Here is a 22,450-nt window from a genome sequence, read left to right on the forward strand (position 1 = left end):
AAGCCCTGCTGCAGCACATATTTTGCCACAGGGCTCTTAATAAAAATGCGATTGCCAGTAAATAAATTCGGAATGAGGGAGGTGCGCCCAGCCAAGAAAACTTTATAACTGGACAGTGACTTTTTTCTTTTATCCCTTGACACCGATGTTTTAGAGCTCTCCTTTCATTTGAACCCTTGATATTTTGGTTTGTGGTTAACAAAGTGACAAACCACAAGCTGTAGTTATCTTTTCTTCTTGAGATGACCATAAAATTTGCCCCGGATCAACGATGTAAACAAATGTCAAAACTCAATGACTGTCTTATATATTGTAGTTAGTTTTTGTATTATATTAATACTGTCAACCCAATTCTATTAGACTTACGCCAAGGATAGATAATGTGAAACAGCACATTTAGAACTTTTTATAAACTCATAACCTACTTTCTGAAACGCTATGAGATTATGGAGAACTGCAAAAAGCTCAATATATCCTGTGTAGTCAGCTTTAAGCCAGGGCACTTTTGGAAATATTCGGAGTACATTCCCAAGGAAATGAACACAAGTTTAATGTCATTTTTCACTTAGATGCACTAGTACAAAAACAACTCAATCACTGTGAATTAGTTTAGATACAACTCTTACCGGTAAGGACAGATCCCTCTCATCTCGGAATTCAGGTAGCGTTTCTAAGCAGAAGATGACTATGGAAATCAGGATGACCATGACTGAGATAATGGCAATGATACGAGCAGCGGATGAACTGTCTGGATGTTCAAACAATAGCCAAACTTGTTTCATAAATTCACATTCAGGAAGAAGTCTCTCCTCCTCTTTAGCAAATCCTTCATCTTGCCTAAATTTCCCGATCACTTCATCCCCAAGCTGGTAAAACATCAACTCCTCCATGAAGACATCTAGGGGCACATTAGTAGGTCGTCGTAGACGACCCCCAGACTGATAAAAGTATAGTATCGAGTCAAAACATGGCCGGTTCCGATCAAAAAAATACTCGTTCCTCAATGGATCAAAGAATCGCATTCGTCTCCTTGGATCTCCCAACAAGGTGTCGGGAAACCGACTCAGTGTCCTCACCTGAGTTTCAAACCTCAACCCAGACACATTAATAACCACTCGTTCACAACAGTCTTTCTGGCGGCAAACTTCATACTTCTTCTCATCGGAGACCACCACGAGGTTCGAATTCCCAATCACTTCGTCCCCGTTCTCCATGACTGAGAGCCTATAAGTGTCCTCAAGGTAATCCCAGTAGAATTGTCATATCCATAGCCTGTTTTCACTTTTTATTTACTTGTTCTTCTTTTCTTTATAGAGTTCACATTTTCTATTCCTTTCTTTACATGGTAGTTAGTTTCAAAAACTTCTGAGTTTTGAGGGATAAGTTTACGTAGTATGTCCGTTTGACTCAATGTTCATGTAACGTTCCAGAAATCCCAAAGGTCTTTCATAAACTTCACTTCCAGTGGAGTTTTCTTCCATTAAGTGAGGAGATGCACCAGTCTTCTCTCACAACCCTGGTCTCTCTGTTTTGTGATCCTGCCTGCCTGGCTCAGGGGATTAACATTATGTCACATTTGCTCTTGCTGCCTGTATACTTCTTTCCAGACCTTCATACCAATAGCTGCACTTTGCTCTGTGCTGTAAACAGATTCACAGAGCTCTAGGTATCGGGTTCTCTCGACTACATAAGAGTTCCATGCAAAATAAAAATACACATCTGCAGCTCCTCCCTCCAAACTCCCCTTCTCCTGCTAATGTCCGGGAACCCACTGAAGGCTGTAGGTCAGCCCAGCCTTAAGTCCACTACCATACCGTAAAAATAAGACCTTGTGAACTAATCTCCTTAGAACAGCCAATTAAATTGTATCAATATTTTTTAATAGACAAAAGTTTTTAACAAACTTAACTTACAACAGATTTTGGAATCTAAAATTATCTGCAAGCAAAGATCGAAATGTAAAATGTACCTATTGCAACCACCTGTGAACGGTCTTCAAAAAATGTACCTTTTTTTTTACAGTCATTGATGTTAAATCTCCATCTTCGCTAATATAAAAAATATTTGATAAACAAAAATACAGATTCAGCAAAGTGGTGACCGCTGTGCATTATTTTTCTGAACAGTCAAAAAGTAAAAAGAAAAAGCTTATGATCACCTTGTTGCTCACCATTCCAGCCCCTCTGCTCGTCCTTGTCACCTAATCATTATTATTATTATTATTTATTGTTATAGCGCCATTTATTCCATGGTTCTGATTTGCATTTTCTTATCCCTGCCGCAAGTGCTGAAATCCCAGAGATGGTTTCTGCACGTGCGTGCAAGTTCACGGCAAAGAACACAAGCTTTGTGCGCTTGCGCAGAACACTCCCAGGCTTCATAAAAGTAGGAACTTCAGATTCAGTGTGAAATGCCTAGGGATTTCAGTGCAAGTGAAGGTGATCAGAAGATGCAAAAAGGACAGGTGACAGGAGTGGAGGCACCTGAGAGGTGACAGTGAGAAGCGGAGGGACCGGAGAGGTGAGAATGAGGAGCGGAGGGACCAGAGAGTTAACAGTGAAGAGCGGAGGGACTGGAGAGGTGACAGTGAGGAGCAGAGGGATCGGAGAAGTGACAGTGAGGAGCGGAGGGGCCGGAGAGGCAAGTGGTAAGGTGAGTATAGAGATTTATTTTTTTATATTACATTTATTATGCTCTGTGGTCTAAAGAGTCCCCAGAGCATAACAAGGGATATTAAGTCTGTGGAGATTGACCATTCTGTGAATGGGATTTCTCAGAAAAATCTGCGCCAACAGGAAATTTAAATAATTCTTATCCCAATCCACTTAACTTTATTCCTATTTATCTGATTTGTAGCATCTGAATAGCCCTCCTAAATAATAACCTTCTGTTTAAACTTAATTTTTTCCTTAAATAAATAGTACGTGTGGAAAGAAAAATCTTTGTAATCTATATATATAAGAGGCATCGTGATTACTCGCTAATCCCGCCCCCTGCACAGTAGCTCCGCCCCCACACATCACCACACATAATCCTGCCCCCCACCACATTATTACGCACAATCCCGCCCCCACCACATTACAACACACAATCCCACCCCCACCACATTACCACACACAATTCCGCCCCCCACCACATTGCCACACACAAAAATTACCACACACAATCCCGCCCCCACCACATTACCATACACAATCCCGCCCCCCACTACATTACCACACACAATCCCGCCCCCCACCACATTACCACACAATCCCGCCCCCACCACATTACCACACACAATCCCGCCCCCCCACCACATTACCACACACAATCCCTTCCCCCACCACATCACCACACACAATCCCGCCCCCCCACCACATTACCACACACAATCCCACCCCCACCACATTACCACACACAATCCTGCCCCCCACCACATTACCACACACAATCCCGCCCCCCACCACAATACCACAAACAATCCCGCCTGACACCACATTACCACACACAATCCCTCCCCCCACCACATCACCACACACAATCCCACCCCCACCACATTACCACACACAATACCGCCCCCCCACCACATTACCACACACAATCCCACCCCCACCACATTACCACACATAATCCCGCCCCCCCACATTACCACACACAATCCCTCCCCCACCACATCACCACACACAATCCCGCCCCACCACCACATTACCACACACAATCCCACCCCCACCACATTACCACACACAATCCCGCCCCCCACCACATTACCACACACAATCCCACCCCCACCACATTACCACACACAATCCCGCCCCCCACCACATTACCACACACAATCCCGCCCCCCACATTACCACACACAATCCCTCCCCCCACATTACCACACACAATCCCTCTCCCCACATCACCACACACAATCCCGCCCCCCCACCACATTACCACACACAATCCTGCCCCCCACTACATTACCACACACAATCCTGCCCCCCACATTACCACACACAATCCCTCCCCCCACATTACCACACACAATCCCGCCCCCACCAAATTACCACACACAATCCCGCCCCCCACCACATTACCACACACAATCCTGCCCCCCACCACATTACCACACATAATCCCGCCCCCCACCACATTACCACACACAATCCCGCCCCCCCACATTACCACACACAATACCGCCCCCCCACCACATTACCACACACAATCCCTCCCCCCACCACATCACCACACACAATCCCGCCCCCACCACATTATTACACACAATCCCGCCCCCACATTACCACACACAATCTCTCCCCCACCACATTACCACACACAATCCTGCCCCCCAGCACATTACCACACACAATCCTGCCCCCCAGCACATTACCACACACAATCCCATCCCCCACCACATTACCACACACAATCCCGACCCCCACATTACCACACACAATCCCTCCCCCCACCACATTACCACACACAATCCCACCCCCACCACATTACCACACACAATCCCGCCCCCCCACCACATTACCACACACAATCCTGCCCCCACCACATTACCACACACAATCCCGCCCCCCACCACATTACAACACATAATCTCGCCCCCCCACCACATTACCACACATAATCCCGCCTCCCACCACATTACCACACAATCCCGCACCCCATCACATTACCACACACAATCCCGCCCCCCACATTACCACACATAATCCCACCCCCCACCACATTACCACACATAATCCCGCCCCCCCACCACATTACCACACATAATCCCGCCCCCCACCACATTACCACACATAATCCCACCCCCATCACGTTACCACACATAATCCTTCCCCCCACCACATTACCACACATAATCCCGCCCCCCACATTACCACACATAATCCCGCCACCACATTACCACGCATAATCCTGCCCCCCCACCACATATAATCCCGCCCCCCACCACATTACCACACATAATCCCGCCCCCCAACCACATTACCACACATAATCCCGCCCCCCCACCACATTACCACACATAATCCCGCCCCCCACCCCATTAACACATAATCCCGCCCCCCCACCCCATTACCACACATAATCCCGCCCCCACCACATTACCACACATAATCCCGCCCCCCCACCATATTACCACACATAATCCCGCCCCCCCACATTACCACACGAGGCTCCGTCCCCACACATTACCACACAAGGCTCCGTCACCACACATTACCACATGAGGCTCGGTCCCCCCACATTACCACACGAGGCTCCGTCCTCACACATTACCACACGAGGCTCTGTCCCCACCTTACCATACGAGGCTCCGTCCTTACACATTACCACACACGTGTAATAATTATAGGGGATAACTCAGGAGACTCTTTGCGTGGAACAAGACAACTACAGGACACAGTTTTATAAGTGGTAAAGTCTATATTATCACACGGTGATTCAAACAGGTGCAGAGAGAAACTCAAGTCCACAACACTTGGTGCAAATAATAAAAGCAGCTTAGCAGTCTATAGGAAGCTTCAGAGGAAAATGCAATCAAGCAGAAAGTCTATGAAGCACAGTTATTCTTGAGGATACTTGACACAAATAAATCCTTGTCTTAGTCCAGGCACAGATAGATATGCTTATTAGGCAGTTCAAATCATATCTTAGCTCAACCAGGGAGGCCTGGTTAATAGTCTCAGGTTATTGCAAAGCAGCAACAGCTTACATGACCAGCAAATGCAGATGGAAGTAAACACGAACAGCAGATGAAGGAGGATTACTGGAACTGGTGAATGCAGCAGGAACTCAGAGCAGAGTGGCAGGATCACCACACAGGTTCACAGGAGCAGGTATATAGCAGGGGAGTAATCAGAGGTCAGGAGCTGGATGCAAGGCAGAATACTCTAGCACAGACTGAAGGCTGGGGTGGAGTTTTATAGCAGGAGACACAGTGCACATGAGACCAAAGACGCCATCTTGGAAAAGGGCAGTAATGCACAAAAGGTAAAAAATTTTCAGAGTCCTGACAACAAGGCTCCATCCCCACACATTACCACACAAGGCTCTGTCCCCACACATTACCATACAAGGCTCCGTCCCTCCACATTACCACACGAGGCTCTGTCCCCACACATTACCAAACGAATCCAGTTTGCTTTTGATTTTACACTGTGAATAAAATGTATTAGTATTATTCTGATTTTTAATTATTATTATTGCTATTAACTTTATTTTAAGTTAATTTACCACTTGCGTAAGCGCTATTGAATGTTGTCATTATTTACTTTAGTTTAATCACTAGCAGCATTAATTAGATAGCAATGAGCATGCCGAGCGTTAGCTGGCCGGAAACAGCTAGTATAACTTATCAGGGAAATCTGCTTCTTTCTCTTCCTAGACTGATCATTCATTCTCAATTCATGGGTAAAACGTGTTCAGTGAAAACAGATTTTCTCATTATTTAGATAACATATGACAGTTAGTGCTTTTAAAATTCTATGGAGGAGGGAGGAGCTAGAGGACAAGACCGACATTCTGCTGCAAGTTCTCCTGAAATGACAGTTACACTTTAATAAACTTGTTTTTAAAATAGTAACTGTCATTTCAGGAGAACTTGCAGTAGAATATTTTTTTTTGTCTGTCTCTGGTTTCTCCTTCTCCATAGAACTTTATGAGCACCAACTGTCATCTCCTATCTCAGCAATGGGAAAATCTGACCGATTTTACCCATGAATTGAGAATTTGGGGAAAGGAAAGATCAGTCCAGGAAGTTAAAAAAGCAGATTTCTCTGATAAAATATATTACAAAATTTCTTATTTTCACATGTTCTATTGATTTAAAATGAAGTGATAGCCTCCATCCCGTCATGAGTGATTATTTTTTTATCTTGTGTGATATTTATGCTATTATTTTTTGATTTATGTGTATTTTTTATTAGAAGTTACTTTATGATTTTTTTTTGCTTTACATTCCTGCTTCTTTTGTCACGGCGGAGAATGTGCTGGGTCATATGTTGGCTCCTAATGCTGCAGATATACCTATGTAGAATGCCTGTATTGCTTGCCGTTGAGTACAATGCCCAGTAAGAACTTTATTTTAGAGCTGTTAGGCTAAGTTCACACTAGCGTTGTGCGCCGCTGCGTCGGCGACGCAACGCACAACGCACGCAAAAACGCGGCAAAACGCACGCAAAAACGCTGCGTTTTGCGACGCATGCGTCGGTTTTTGCCGAAAATCGGACGCAAGAAAAATGCAACTTGTTGCGTTTTCTTGGTCCGACGCTTGCGGCAAAAAAGACGCATGTGTGGCACAACGCAACAAAAAAAAACGCATGCGTCCCCCATGTTAAGTATAGGGGGCGCATGACGCATGCGTCGCCGCTGCGTCGCCGACGCAAACCCGACGCACATTAGCTTAACGCTAATGTGAACGTAGCCTTACATCATGTACCCTCTGCAAGCCCCGGTCTAATGAAGCTCACTTGAGTAATTGTGAAGCGATTAGACCGAACAATACAAGGTATTAACAGAGAATTCCTTCACAGATACGTTATAATGGAGCTGATCAATCTACGCGTCTAGTAAACTCATTTTCTTTTTCAATGTATAAATCCACCAGATCTGAATGTACATAATCCCGTCTGGCAGAACAAAAGATGACGCTTCCGACATATCTCAGCTGAAACAAACAGACTGCAGGAACGTCGGAGGGCGATACGAGCATTGGGACAGTCAAAGAAAAGTGACGTGGTGCTGTGTCAGTTACTTCGATGCCCGCACCCGGGGCGGACACTGACAGCTAAGGACTCCTGTGCAGGACATGTGTCTGGGTCCCCCTCCATAATGCCCCACCATCATGTACACATGCACAATAACCTCCCCAATACACACACATATGCATAAAATATACACACTATATAAGCATACCCACATTGTACACACATATTTGGAGAACACACATGCACACAAGAATGTATAAGTTACACACATACTTATTACACACATACATAGTAAACACGTACATATTATGCACACATTACTCTTGTGTCATATTTTCCTGTAATGCCAGGAAAAAAATGCTCAAAAAGTCACACATACATAGTAAACACATACATATTATGCACACATTACTCTCGTGTCATATTTTCCTGTAATGCCTGAAAAAAAATGCTCAAAAAATCACACATACATTGTAAACACGTACATATTATGCACACATTACTCTTATGTCATATTTTCCTGTAATGCCAGGAAAAAAATGCTCAAAAAGTCACACATACATAGTAAACACATACATATTATGCACACATTACTCTCGTGTCATATTTTCCTGTAATGCCTGAAAAAAAATGCTCAAAAAATCACACATACATTGTAAACACGTACATATTATGCACACATTACTCTTATGTCATATTTTCCTGTAATGCCAGGAAAAAAATGCTCAAAAAGTCACACATACATAGTAAATACTTACATATTATGCACACATTACTCTTGTGTCATATTTTCCTGTAATGCCTGAAAAAAAATGCTCAAAAAATCACACATACATAGTAAATACGTACATATTATACACACCTAATTCTCGTGTTATATTTTCCTATAATACAAGGAAAAAAAGTGGTCAAAAAGTTCAACATGTGTGAACAATCCCTAAAAAGATCTATGCTGCAAAGTTTGTAATTTCACCCCTTCACCCCGTATCTTCTTTTCACCCTCCTGACGAGGCCAAATTTTACAATTTTGACCACTGTCACTTTCTGTGGTAATAACTCTGGAACTCTTCAACAGATCCCACTGATTCCGAGATTGTTTTCTTGTGACATATTGTACTTCATGGTAGTGGTAACATTTCTTCGATATGACTTGCATTTATTTGTGAAAATATCAGAAATTTGGTTAAAATTTTAAAAATTTTGTAAACTTTCAAACTTAATTTTTATGCCCTTAAATCAGAAAGATACTGTATGTCACTCAATATAGTTCATAAATAACATTTCCCACATGTCTACTTTACATCAGCACAACTTTTTAAACATCATGTTTTGGGGGTAGCAAGCTAGAAAGGGTTAAAAGTTGACCATCGATTTCTCATTTTTCCAACAAAATTTACAAAACCATTTTTTAGGGACCACCTCACATTTGAAGTGACTTTGAGGGATCTATGTGACAGAAAATACCCCAAAGTGACACCAATCTAAAAACTGCACCCCTCAAGGTGTTCAAAACTACATTCAAGAAGTTTATTAACCCTTCAGGTGCTTCACGGGAATTAATGGAATGTGGAAGGAAAAAAATAACATTTAACTTTTTTCACAAAAATATTACTTTAGACCCCAATTTTTTTTATTTTCGCAAGGGTTTCAGGAAATTTATTGTGCAATTTCTCCCAAGCATACCGATACCCTATATGTGTGGGAAAACCACTGTTTGGGCACACAACAGATTTCGGAAGGGAAGGAGTGCCATTTCACTTTTTGAATGTAAAATTTCCTGGAATAATTAGTGGACACCATGTCGCATTTGGAGAGGCCCTGATGTGCCTAAACAGTGGAAATCACTCACAAGTGAAACCATTTTGGAAACTATACCCCTAAAGGAATTTATATAGATGTGTGATGAGCAGCGTGAACACCCAGGTGCTTAACTGAAGTTTATAACATTGAGCCATGAAAATAAAAAATGAAAAAAAAAAATTAAATTTTTCCACAAAAATGTTCTTTTAGCCCCAATTTTTTATTTTCACAAGGGTAACAAAAGAAAATGGACCCCAAAAAGTGTTGTGCAATTTCTCCTAAGTACACCAATGCCCCATATGTGGCCGAAAACTACATTTAAGACACAGTGCAAAGCTCAGAAGTGAAGAAACGCCATATTGGAGTTCAGATATTGCTGGACTGGTGTGAGGGTGACATGTCACATTAGTAGAGCCCCTGAGGTGCCGTAATAGCAGAACCCCCCATATGTGACCCCATTTTTCAAACTATACTTCTCAATGAATTCATATAAGTGTGCAGTGATCATATTGACCATGGGTGTATCACAGAATTTGATACCATTGGGCAGTAAAGAAAAAATAATTACATTTTTCCACCATTTTGTTTTAGCCCCAGATATTTTCACACTAGGAAATGGGTAAAAATAGCACCAAAATTTGTCCCACAATTTCTGCTGAATGTGGAAATACCCGATATGTGGCTGTACAGTACTGCTAAGCCACACGGCGCAGACTCGGGAGGCACCGAGCGCTATTTGCCTTCTGGAACACAGATTTTCCTAGACTAGTTTGCGGACTACATATACGGAGCCCCTATGTGTTAGAAGCACAGAACTCCCCCTCAAGTGACCCCATTTTGAAAATTATACCCCTTTGGGAGTTTATCTACAGGTATAGTGATGATTTTTACTTTATGGGTGTTTTCCAGAAATAAGCAGTGAATGGTGCTGAGTGAAAATTGCTAACTGTCATTGCCGTGCCCAGTACGTTGCAGTGCCCAGTACATTGTGTCCAGCTCATGCTTCTAGAGACATGCACAAAAAAGTTAGGCGGGCTCTCATCGCTACAGAAATGCTAAACATGTGGACGCTAAATGTGGTTTAGACACACTGGGGCTCAGAAGTGAAAGGGCATTTGGATTTGGTAGTGCAGAATTTGCTGAATTTCTTTTGAGGGGAGAGGAGCAATAGCGCTTTTCCAGAGCCTTTATGCTACCAGTAATGTGGAAGACCCCTATATTTCCATTGACAGATGATGGACCTGAGTAGACTTGCTTTTTTGTGGATTGAGTTGAAGCTTTAGTTAAGAACATTTTACATAACATTTGGGATCACCTTTATCCTGGGCTCTACGCTGAGCACTTATATCGGGATTTCCACCTAAATCTCCAAGTGACGTGATTCAGATGAATCCCATGAAGGATCCATTTGCTATAATGAGGCAGCAGAGTTACTCTGGACTCCGTCTGGTCTCTGCTCAGCGTCATCCTTCTTTTTAGAAGTGCACAAAACTGTGGTCGACAGAACTTTTAAACACGCCTAAAAAGACGGACACTGCCAGATCATAGGCCAAACGGCATCTACAGTGCCTCCATCTGCCTCATTATAGGGAATTTTCCACCAGGGGTTCTGTCTGAATCAAGTATTTCAGAGATTTACACGGAAACCCCAATGTAAGCACTCAGGGCAGAGCGCAGGATAAATGGGAGCTGAGCCTTACTGTGATCTTTGGTAGACAGAATTTAAAAAATCAACATCATATGAAGAATTGGTTTTATTTTTTATGCCATTCCTCATTTGGTATAAGTGATTAGACAACTTTATTCTTCAGGTTGGTGCGATTACAACTATACCAGATATATAATAGGTTTTTATGTTTGGCTGCTATCACACAGTAAAAGATGCGTTTTTGCATCCTATTATTTAGGTAGCTATAATTTTTCCATATTTCGGCTGACAGAGTCATGTGATGTCTTGTTTTTTGCGGGACGAGCTATTTTTATTGGTACTATTTTTGGGCACATAACATTTTTGATCGCTTTCTATTCCGATTTTTGTGAGGCAGAATGAACAAAAACCAGAAATTCAGGAATTGTATTTTTCTGGGCGTTTTTTATATCATGCCACATATGGTAAAAATTATACGACAGCTTTATTCTTTGGGTCAGTATGATTACAGCAATATTCCATTTAGATTTTTTTTAGGTTTTGGCACTTTTGCGCAATAAAAACTATTTTATAGAAAAAATAATTATTTTTGCATCGCTTTATTCCGAGAAATATAACTTTTTTATTTTTCCACTGATAGAGCTGTTTGATGGCTTGCTTTTTTGTGGGAAAAGATGACATTTTCAGAGATACCATTTTTATTTACATTTGTCTTCTTGATCATGTTTTATTCCACTTTTCGTTCAGTGGTATGATGATAAAGCATTGTTTTTTGCCTAGTTTTTTATTTTTGTGTCCACTGAAGGGGTTAACTAGTGGGACAGTTTATAGGGCAGGTCGTCTGGACGCGGCAATACCAAATATGTGTACTTTTTTTCTTTATTTTTACCTTTACATAAAGAAATGTATCTATTGGATCAATATTTTCTTTTTTTTGCGATTTTTTAAAAAAATATATTTTTAGCTATTTTTTTTACATTGTCCCAGGATGGGACATCAACTTTCCACTGACTGATCGCTGATCTAATGCTCTGCAATGGTTCTGCATTGCAGAGCATTAGATCAGTGTCTTACATGTAGGGAGCAGGCGTATCAGCTCATGCTTTGAGCAGGAGCTTACAGGCCACTGTCCCTGGGTGACCTCGCTACCATCTTTCGGCATGGGGTCAGCATGGAGACTCGAGGTTGCGTTGTGCCGATGGGAGCACAGACTGAGCTCCAACCCTCTGCGATGCCCTGCAATGTCGCTGTAAACATTGACAGCGGCATCAGAGGGGTTAAACGCTTGCGATCAGTGCTAGCACCATCGATTATGGATGTTGCTGCAGGTTGTCACCTCTCATATACAGCTTACACCCACATTTGGTCAAGTGGCGCTCAGCATCAGCATTGCGCAGTATATATATGGCGCCATACATATGTTGCGTATGTTGGGAAAGGGCTAAAGCACCACTCCAGCATTTTTGTTTTTTTCAGCACTGGAGTGGCGCTTTAAATGTAAGCCCCCGTTCGTTATTCACCTTCCGGAGCCTTCACTGTTTATCGACGCCATTCTGGTTCCACGGCACCATCTTATTCCCAGGACTTCTGGGTGGCCGGAAGTTAGAAATTAGGTCACAGGAGTTCAATGTAGCTCCATGAGAGGCTCTCATAGACTTGTATTGAAATGTGACCTCTGGCAAACTCTATGAAAGACTGGAGATGTGGGCAGGTCACTTTTTGTCAGAGGCCGAAGTGGTCTGGAACACTGGAACACTTTTCCAACACTGGAAAAGGATGAAGGCGTTGTCAGGTGAGTATGACACAGGGGGCAGGGGAATTACATTTAAAGCACCACTCCAGTGGTGCAATAAAACATGCTGGAGTGGTGCTTTGAAGAACTGTTGGGGGGAACAAGAGCACATGCATTATAGTGAAAGGCGTTAGTATGCGCTCACTTGGAGATGTTGTGTGAAGGCACAACACATGTAGTAGACGCGTGTAACTGCTGCTGCTGCCCCGTGGTAAAAGAAGAAAAAACGTCTTCCAGATGAATAATAGCAGAGGAGAACAATATCACGTTGAACGGGCTGCGGTAATGAGAAGCTTTCTCTGTTACAAAATGGCCCTTTCTTGTTCCAACGCGTTTTGGTGCCGGACCATTTTCAATGTAAAAAAAACAAATATCTGTGGTTTTTTAAACCTTGAGAAAGGCGCCGAACAGTGTTGGAACAATAAAGGACCATTCTGGAAGACAAAAGGCTTCTCAATTACCGCAGTGAAGCCGTTCAACGTGTTATCATCCTCCTCTACTACTAAAGTCTTCACTAACGGAAATTTTGTTTTTATTCAGACGACTAACAGCAAAATATATATATAAAGGGAAAATAAACAGTCTAACAGAAGAGAAAAACCCCCCATAAAACTATGATACTTTATTAGATTTTAAAAAACAAAACCAATGAGTAACGCCCTATCTGATAAGTCAGCTAGAGTAAAGGGGGGTGAAATCCCCAAGTATCCCCTTACACATGTATAGATAAATACTAGATGGTATACACAATTTGAAAGTGATTAAACCTATGTGATACACAATCACTAACTCAAAGGGTGTCCAGATATATGTGAAGTATTCCTCTAGTCTGGAAAATTACCCTAGAGATCAACCTACCTAGATGCGGAGGTTGGCACCCTAATAGAGATCGAGAATGGCGCCCCCGCTCGTACGATGACTCTCCCTAGTCTCCTAACTACTCCCTATAAGGGATAGAGTGAGAAACAGAACGCCAGATGGCTGATCATAACTTGTATAAATATGTGATACCCCTTACACAGCGTCTCAGGCGCCCTCCCCTCAAATGTGCTGTAAGACCAAAGGATAGAAATAAATATCTTAAATATAATATATCCAACGGGGGGCAGTGATCATGGGAGAAGATTGTAGAGCAAAGGACACCAAACTAAAAACCACCTAGCCAAGCTGACCGATAATCTTACTCTAAGAAATGCATATACCACATAGACAACCAAACAACACCACATGTATCTGGAACAGATAATTACAGGTACTGGTAAGACATAATAGAATGGATACATTAATTCAAGATGTATTGTACTCATCTGTTGTAGTATGTAGACTGTAACTAGTCCAGATATCGTGGCTCACAAGGATAGCTTAGAGGCGAGGAACACCTCACCACCACTCTCGACGCGTTTCCCCCACATAGCTGGGTTCATAAGGAGAGATTCGATAGAAATATGGCAGTTTAGATAGGTCAGAAAAGATAGGGCTGCGGTTATTACCTGTGGGTCCCTCCTTAATATACACGCTCACATTGAATTCATTTCCTGTTTAGCAATATACTATACCTATGCCTCCATTACCCATCCACAGGAACAAAGGACGCAATGCATAGCCGAGGTAGCCGCCATGTTGGTAGAGTCCAGTTGTGCCCCCATACAAAGATAAGGACACTCACATGCTCTAGCGGCTGCCAAGAGCGGAAATGTGAAAAAACAGCCGCCAGGTACGGCGCATGCGCTAAGCAGTGAAAGGCTGTTAAAGCCAAGAATGACCAAAGCGCAGGCGCAGCAGACTAGCCTATAGGAGAAACAGATGTAATATGACGCACCACGCTGAAGCGGTGCCGCTTTAATACACAGCGTGTGCGCCGAGACCAATGACATCACAGACACGATGTATAAATGTACGGCGCACATACAGAAGCTGGAAATAAAGAAATAATGCGCACGTATTACAAAATCATAATAGAAGTATACACATAGACATAGATGGCTGTATCAAACCCAATATTGCCATCCAAAGTAACAAAGGCTTGGCAATAGAGGCAAAGAGATAAGAGGTATAGTGAGGTAAGTATATCTATAGATGGAAACATAATATACCTGTAGGATGCCAATAAAACCTGTTGAATAGGAGCATTATCTCATATTACCAATACCCTACCCATGAGCAAGAAATGGAGACACTATAAAAGGCACCGCAAAAAAACTTATATTGGATATATAAATATAAAAGATAATGCAAAGCACAAAATACATAATGAAAAACAACGGGCAATACACCCTAGTTCAAAGGGCTGGCTAGTGATAATGGATTACTGACTCACAGAAAACAGCAATAATTTTGCTGTTCATTAAGACCATCCGGTACAAGAGTTCGCAGCCTGAAAATCCATTGACATTTTGTGGGATATAAAAATAACATTAAGTCATTTTGGGAAATTAAGGCCCTTGAAAACTATCTAAAGAATAACATTGTTCCTAAAATCTAATAAAGTATCATAGTTTTATGGGGGGGTTTTCTCTTCTGTTAGACTGTTTATTTTCCCTTTATATATATATTTTGCTGTTAGCTGTTTATTTGCTCATTCCATATGGCTGGCTTTTTATCTGGACCTATTAACACTGACCAATGGGTTGAGGATGCTAATTTAGCCTTTTCTACAGACCATGGTCCGTCAGGGACTAGCAGCTCGTTGTCCATTAAGAATTTGTTTAATGAATTGTTTGTGGGATATAAAAATAACATTAAGTCATTTTGGGAAATTAAGGCCCTTGAAAACTATCTAAAGAATAACATTGTTCCTAGTGGTCTAAGAATTAATCTCTCCCCATCGCCAAGACTGGTCAACCCTCAGCTTATGCAAGTCTGGCAAAAAGAGTCAATAGCGTCTTCGTGTAGATTTATGAAAATCTTGATTGAAGAGGAGAAAATAAATTTTGAACGCACGAGGAAAGCACTAGGGGAACTCATAGAAAAAGCCCTGGTGTTTAAATCTGATCCTGAATTCACGAGGAGGGAGTCTTTGTTACAAACCTCTGTGGAGAAATTCCAGGCGAACATCAAAGATAGAAAACATTTCCAATTTACGAGAGATTACACTGAGTTCAAAGAAAATAGGGCATACAATTTTCTGAATCCCCAACGAGAGAATCGTACTGACATTTCATCATCAGAAACAGACAATTCTGACAGGGATAGATCCAACTCAAGAGGTAGGTGGAGACAGAGGGGGAGAACACGAGGTAGAGGACAAAGACGCAGATGGCAGAATCACAATGCTCATACGAATGCCCCTATGGGACCAACATTGGATATGCGGCTACAGACAGGGTCTCATACAAACAATTCTGCCATCACAACGGGCGAACCATCACTGGGGACACCAGGATTTATACCCTCACCCCCCTCACCCTCCTCATCTTTTTTGGAGCAGAGGGCCCCACTCGGATATCCACTGAGAAACAGAATGACCTAAATCCTGTGGGGTCCGGACAAATGATCAATCTTCTAATATATAATTGCCTAGAATACTACTTCCTGCAATTTGTGCCAACTTCCGTGGCTTTGTCCGGAGCTAATGTCCGGAGCTAATGTCCGGAGATAAGTGACGTCACCAGTGTCCTACACCCAGGCAGAGCACAGGGGCCCCAGGCAGCATATGGGGCCCCAGGCAGAGCACAGTGGACCCAGGCAGAGCACAGGGGCCTCAGGCAGCCTATGGGGCCCCAGGCAGAGCACAGTGGCCCCAGGCAGAGCACAGGGGCCCCAGGCAGCATATGGGGCCCCAGGCAGAGCACAGGGGCCCCAGGCAGCATATGGGGCCCCAGGCAGAGCACAGTGGCCCCAGGCAGAGCACAAGGGCCCCAGGCAGAGCATGGGGCCCCAGGCAGAGCACAGGGGCCCCAGGCAGAGCACAGAGGCCCCAGGCAGCATATGGGGCCCCAGGCAGAGCACAGGGGCCCCAGGCAGCATATAGGGCCCCAGGCAGAGCACAGTGGCCCCAGGCAGCATATGGAGCCCCAGGCAGAGCACAGTGGCCCCAGGCAGAGCACAGGGGCCCCAGGCAGCATATGGGGGCCCAGGCAGAGCACAGTGGTACCAGGCAGAGCACAGGGGCCCCAGGCAGCTTATGGGGCCCCAGGCAGAGCACAGTGGCCCCAGGCAGAACATGGGGCCCCAGGCAGAGCACAGTGGCCCCAGGCAGAGCACAGGGGCCCCAGGCAGAACATGGGGCCCCAGGCAGAGCACAGGGGCCCCAGGCAGAGCACAGGGGCCCCAGGCAGCATATGGGGCCCCAGGCAGAGCACAGGGGCCCCAGGCAGCATATGGGGCTCCAGGCAGAGCACAGTGGCCCCAGGCAGAGCACACACCAAATCGGAGGCCGAGGGGCCCCGCCAACCAAATCGGAGGCCGAGGGGCCCCGCCAACCAAATCGGAGGCCGAGGAGCCCCGCCCAACAAATCGAAGGCCGAGCGGCCCCGCCCACCAAAGCGGAGGCCGAGGGGCCCGGCCCCGCCCACCAAAGCGGAGGCCGAGGGTCCACACCATCCAAATCGGAGGCCGAGGGGCCCCGCCCACCAAATCGGAGGCCGACGGGCCCCACCCACCAAAACGGAGGCCGAGGGTCCCCGCCCACCAAATCGGAGGCCGAGGGTCCCCGCCCACCAAATCGGAGGCCCAGGGTCCCCGCCCACCAAATTGGAGGCCGAGGGGCCCCACCAACCAAATCGGAGGCCGAGGAGCCCCGCCCACCAAATCGAAGGTCGAGGGGCCCCGCCCACGAAAGCGGAGGCCGAGGGTCCCCGCACACCAAATCGGAGGCAGAGGGACCCCGCCCACCAAATCGGAGGCCGAGGGGCCCCGCCCACCAAAGCGGAGGCCGAGGGTCCCCGACCACCAAATCGGAGGCCGAGGGTCCCTGCCCACCAAATCGGAGGCCGAGGGTCCCCGTCCACCAAATCGGAGGCCGAGGGTCCCCGCCCACCAAATCGGAGGCCGAGACCTCCGCCCACCAAATCGGAGGCTGAGGGGCCCCGCCAACCAAATCGGAGGCCGAGGGGCTTCGCCAACCAAATCGGAGGCCGAGGAGCCCGGCCACCAAAGCGGAGGCCGAGGGTCCCCGCCCACCAAATCGGAGGCCGAGGGTCCCCGCCCACCAAATCGGAGGCCCAGGGTCCCCGCCCACCAAATTGGAGGCCGAGGGGCCCCACCAACCAAATCGGAGGCCGAGGAGCCCCGCCCACCAAATCGAAGGTCGAGGGGCCCCGCCCACGAAAGCGGAGGCCGAGGGTCCCCGCACACCAAATCGGAGGCAGAGGGACCCCCGCCCACCAAATCGGAGGCCGAGGGGCCCCGCCCACCAAAGCGGAGGCCGAGGGTCCCCGACCACCAAATCGGAGGCCGAGGGTCCCTGCCCACCAAATCGGAGGCCGAGGGTCCCCGTCCACCAAATCGGAGGCCGAGGGTCCCCGCCCACCAAATCGGAGGCCGAGAGTCCCCGCCCACCAAATCGGAGGCCGAGGGGCCCCGCCAACCAAATCGGAGGCCGAGGGGCTTCGCCAACCAAATCGGAGGCCGAGGGGCCTGGCCCCGCCCACCAAAGCGGAGGCCGAGGGGCCCCGCCCACCACATCGGAGGCCAAAGGGGCCCCGCCCACCAAATCGGAGGCCGAGGGTCCCCGCCCACCAAATCGGAGGCCGAGGGTCCCCGCCCACCAAATTGGAGGCCGAGGGTCCCCGCCCACCAAATCGGAGGCCGAGGGTCCCCGCCCACCAAATCGGAGGCCGAGGGGCCCCACCAACCAAATCGGAGGCCGAGGGGCCCCACCCACCAAATCGGAGGCCGAGGGTCCCCGCCCACCAAATCGGAGGCCGAGGGGCCCCGCCAACCAAATCGGAGGCCGAGGGGCCCCGCCCACCAAATCGGAGGCCGAGGGTCCCCACCCACCAAATCGGAGGCCGAGAGTCCCCGCCCACCAAATCGGAGGATAAGGGGCCCCGCCAACCAAATCGGAGGCCGAGGGGCCCCGCAAACCAAATCGGAGGCCGAGGAGCCCCGCCCAACAAATCGAAGGCCGAGCGGCCCCGCCCACCAAAGCGGAGGCCGAGGGGCCCGGCCCCGCCCACCAAAGCGGAGGCCGAGGGGCCCCGACCACCACATCGGAGGCCGAGGGGCCCCGCCCACCAAATCGGAGGCCGAGGGTCCCCGCCCACCAAATCGGAGGCCGAGGGTCCCCGCCCACCAAATCGGAGGCCGAGGGTCCCCGCCCACCAAATTGGAGGCCGAGGGTCCCCGCCCACCAAATCGGAGGCCGAGGGGCCCCGCCTACCAAATCGGAGGCCGAGGGTCCCCGCCCACCAAATCGGAGGCCGAGGGGCCCCGCCCACCAAATCGGAGGCCGGGGGTCCCCGCCCACCAAATCGGAGGCCGAGGGGCCCTGCCCACCACATCGGAGGCCGATGGTCCCCGCCCACCAAATCGGAGGCTGGGGGTCCCCGCCCACCAAATCGGAGGCCGAGGGTCCCCGCCCACCAAATCGGAGGCCGAGGGTCCCCGCCCACCAAATCGGAGGCCGAGGGTCCCCGCCCACCAAATCGGAGGCCGAGGGTCCACACCAACCAAATCGGAGGCCGAGGGGCCCCGCCCACCAAATCGAAGGCCGAGGGGCCCCGCCCACCAAAGCGGAGGCCGAGGGTCCCCGCACACCAAATTGGAGGCAGAGGGACCCCGCCCACCAAATCGGAGGCCGAGGGGCCCCACCCACCAAAGCGGAGGCCGAGGGTCCCCGACCACCAAATCGGAGGCCGAGGGTCCCCGCCCACCAAATCGGAGGCCGAGGGTCCCCGCCCACCAAATCGGAGGCCGAGGGTCCCCGCCCACCAAATCGGAGGCCGAGGGGCCCCGCCAACCAAATCGGAGGCCGAGGGGCCCCGCCAACCAAATCGGAGGCCGAGGAGCCCCGCCCACCAAATGGAAGGCCGAGCGGCCCCGCCCACCAAAGCGGAGGCCGAGGGGCCCGGCCCCGCCCACCAAAGCGGAGGCCGAGGGGCCCCGCCCACCACATCGGAGGCCGAGGGGCCCCGCCCACCAAATCAGAGGCCGAGGGTCCCCACCCACCAAATCGGAGGCCGAGGGTCCCCGCCCACCAAATCGGAGGCCGAGGGTCCCCGCCCACCAAATTGGAGGCCGAGGGTCCCCGCCCACCAAATCGGAGGCCGAGGGTCCCCGCCCACCAAATCGGAGGCCGAGGGGCCCCACCAACCAAATCGGAGGCCGAGGGGCCCCGCCCACCATATCGGAGGCCGAGGGTCCCTGCCCACCAAATCGGAGGCCAAGGGGCCCCGCCAACCAAATCGGAGGCCGAGGGGCCCCGCCCACCAAATCGGAGGCCGAGGGTCCCCGCCCACCAAATCGGAGGATAAGGGGCCCCGCCCACCAAATCGGAGGCCGAGGGGCCCCACCAACCAAATCGGAGGCCGAGGAGCCCCGCCCACCAAATCGAAGGCCGAGCGGCCCCGCCCACCAAAGCGGAGGCAGAGGGACCCCGCCCACCAAATCGGAGGCCGTGGGGCCCCGCCAACCAAATCGGAGGCCGAGGGTCCCCGCCCACCAAATTATTCTTACATTTGAATAAATAAAGTATATATGGATTCTAGACTCCCGATTCTTTAGAATCGGGCTGCCATCTAGTAGTAACTATAAATTGTCATACGATGAATACAGTGTATTACTTAAAGGGAACCTGTCACCACGTTTTTGGAAGATGGGATAAAAATAGCGTTAAATAGGGGCAGAGGTGGGCGTTACATTAGTGTGTTTGTTATGCGTTTATTACCCACCTAAGTTGCCGAAATACCTTTGCAAAGTCTCCGTTTTCACCTGTCAATCAGGCTGGTCTGGTCAAAAGGGCGTGTTGTCTTCCCCCAGATTTTGCGTAGTTTTCCGTTGGTGGCGTAGTGGTGTGCGCATGCCCAAGGTCCCGAATCCTCTGCCAGGGGATTTAAAAGAGCGCGCTGTTCGTTATTTCATTGGTGATCGGTGGGCGCGGCCATCTTCCTTTGGCCGCGCGTGCGCAGAAGCGGCGCTCTGCTGGCCGCGGCTTCAGGAAAATGGCCGCGGCGATAGCCATCTGCACACACGCGGATGCCCGCGGCCATTTTCCTGAAGCCGCGGCCAGCAGAGCGCCGCTTCTGCGCACGCGCGGCCAAAGCAAGATGGCCGCGCCCACCGACCACCAATGGAATAACGGACATCGCTGCTATTTTCACACCCCTGTGCAGGATTTGGGACCTTGGACATGCGCACACCACTACGCCACCAACGGAAAACTACGCAAGATCTGGGGGAAGACACCACGCCCATCCGACCTGACCAGCCTGATTGACAGGCGAAAACGACTACTTTGGTAACGTATTTCGGCAGCATAGGTGGGGAATCGGGGTCCACAAACTACACTATTGTAATGCACAGCTCAGGCCCTATTTAACAGTATTTTTATCTCATACCGAAAAAACGAGGTGACAGGTTCCCTTTAAGGGCCTGAATTTCGTACCCACAACTAGGTATGATGCGTTTGGCTGGGTTAAGGTTTTTGCGGTGCCTTTTATAGGGTCTCCATTTCTTGCTCATGGGTAGGGTATTGGTAATATGAGATAATGCTCCTATTCAACAGGTTTTATTGGCATCCTACAGGTATATTATGTTTCCATCTATAGATATACTTACCTCACTATACCTCTTATCTCTTTGCCTCTATTGCCAAGCCTTTGTTACTTTGGATGGCAATATTGGGTTTGATACAGCCATCTATGTCTATGTGTATACTTCTATTATGATTTTGTAATACGTGCGCATTATTTCTTTATTTCCAGCTTCTGTATGTGCGCCGTACATTTATACATCGTGTCTGTGATGTCATTGGTCTCGGCGCACACGCTGTGTATTAAAGCGGCACCGCTTCAGCGTGGTGCGTCATATTACATCTGTTTCTCCTATAGGCTAGTCTGCTGCGCCTGCGCTTTGGTCATTCTTGGCTTTAACAGCCTTTCACTGCTTAGCGCATGCGCCGTACCTGGCGGCTGTTTTTTCACATTTCCGCTCTTGGCAGCCGCTAGAGCATGTGAGTGTCCTTATCTTTGTATGGGGGCACAACTGGACTCTACCAACATGGCGGCTACCTCGGCTATGCATTGCGTCCTTTGTTCCTGTGGATGGGTAATGGAGGCATAGGTATAGTATATTGCTAAACAGGAAATGAATTCAATGTGAGCGTGTATATTAAGGAGGGACCCACAGGTAATAACCGCAGCCCTATCTTTTCTGACCTATCTAAACTGCCATATTTCTATCGAATCTCTCCTGATGAACCCAGCTATGTGGGGGAAACGCGTCGAGAGTGGTGGTGAGGTGTTCCTTGCCTCTAAGCTATCCTTGTGAGCCACGATATCTGGACTAGTTACAGTCTACATACTACAACAGATGAGTACAATACCATCTTGAATTAATGTATCCATTCTATTATGTCTTACCAGT

At 48.0% G+C, this 22,450-nt stretch overlaps 1 protein-coding gene across 1 annotated transcript in view; it reads right to left on the reverse strand.

Moving 5' to 3' along the window:
* LOC143770250 (potassium voltage-gated channel subfamily A member 7-like) overlaps nucleotides 1-1,680 on the reverse strand; it is a 38,441-nt gene extending 36,761 nt beyond the window's left edge. The window contains exon 1 of the mRNA XM_077259703.1: nucleotides 627-1,680. Within this exon, the coding sequence (XP_077115818.1) occupies nucleotides 627-1,214 (588 nt within the window). The 5' untranslated portion in view covers nucleotides 1,215-1,680. The remainder of the gene's footprint in view (nucleotides 1-626) is intronic.
* Nucleotides 1,681-22,450: the final 20,770 nt, after the last annotated feature.

Source organism: Ranitomeya variabilis, chromosome 4 (genome assembly GCF_051348905.1).
Source record: "Ranitomeya variabilis isolate aRanVar5 chromosome 4, aRanVar5.hap1, whole genome shotgun sequence".
NCBI lineage: Eukaryota > Metazoa > Chordata > Amphibia > Anura > Dendrobatidae > Ranitomeya > Ranitomeya variabilis.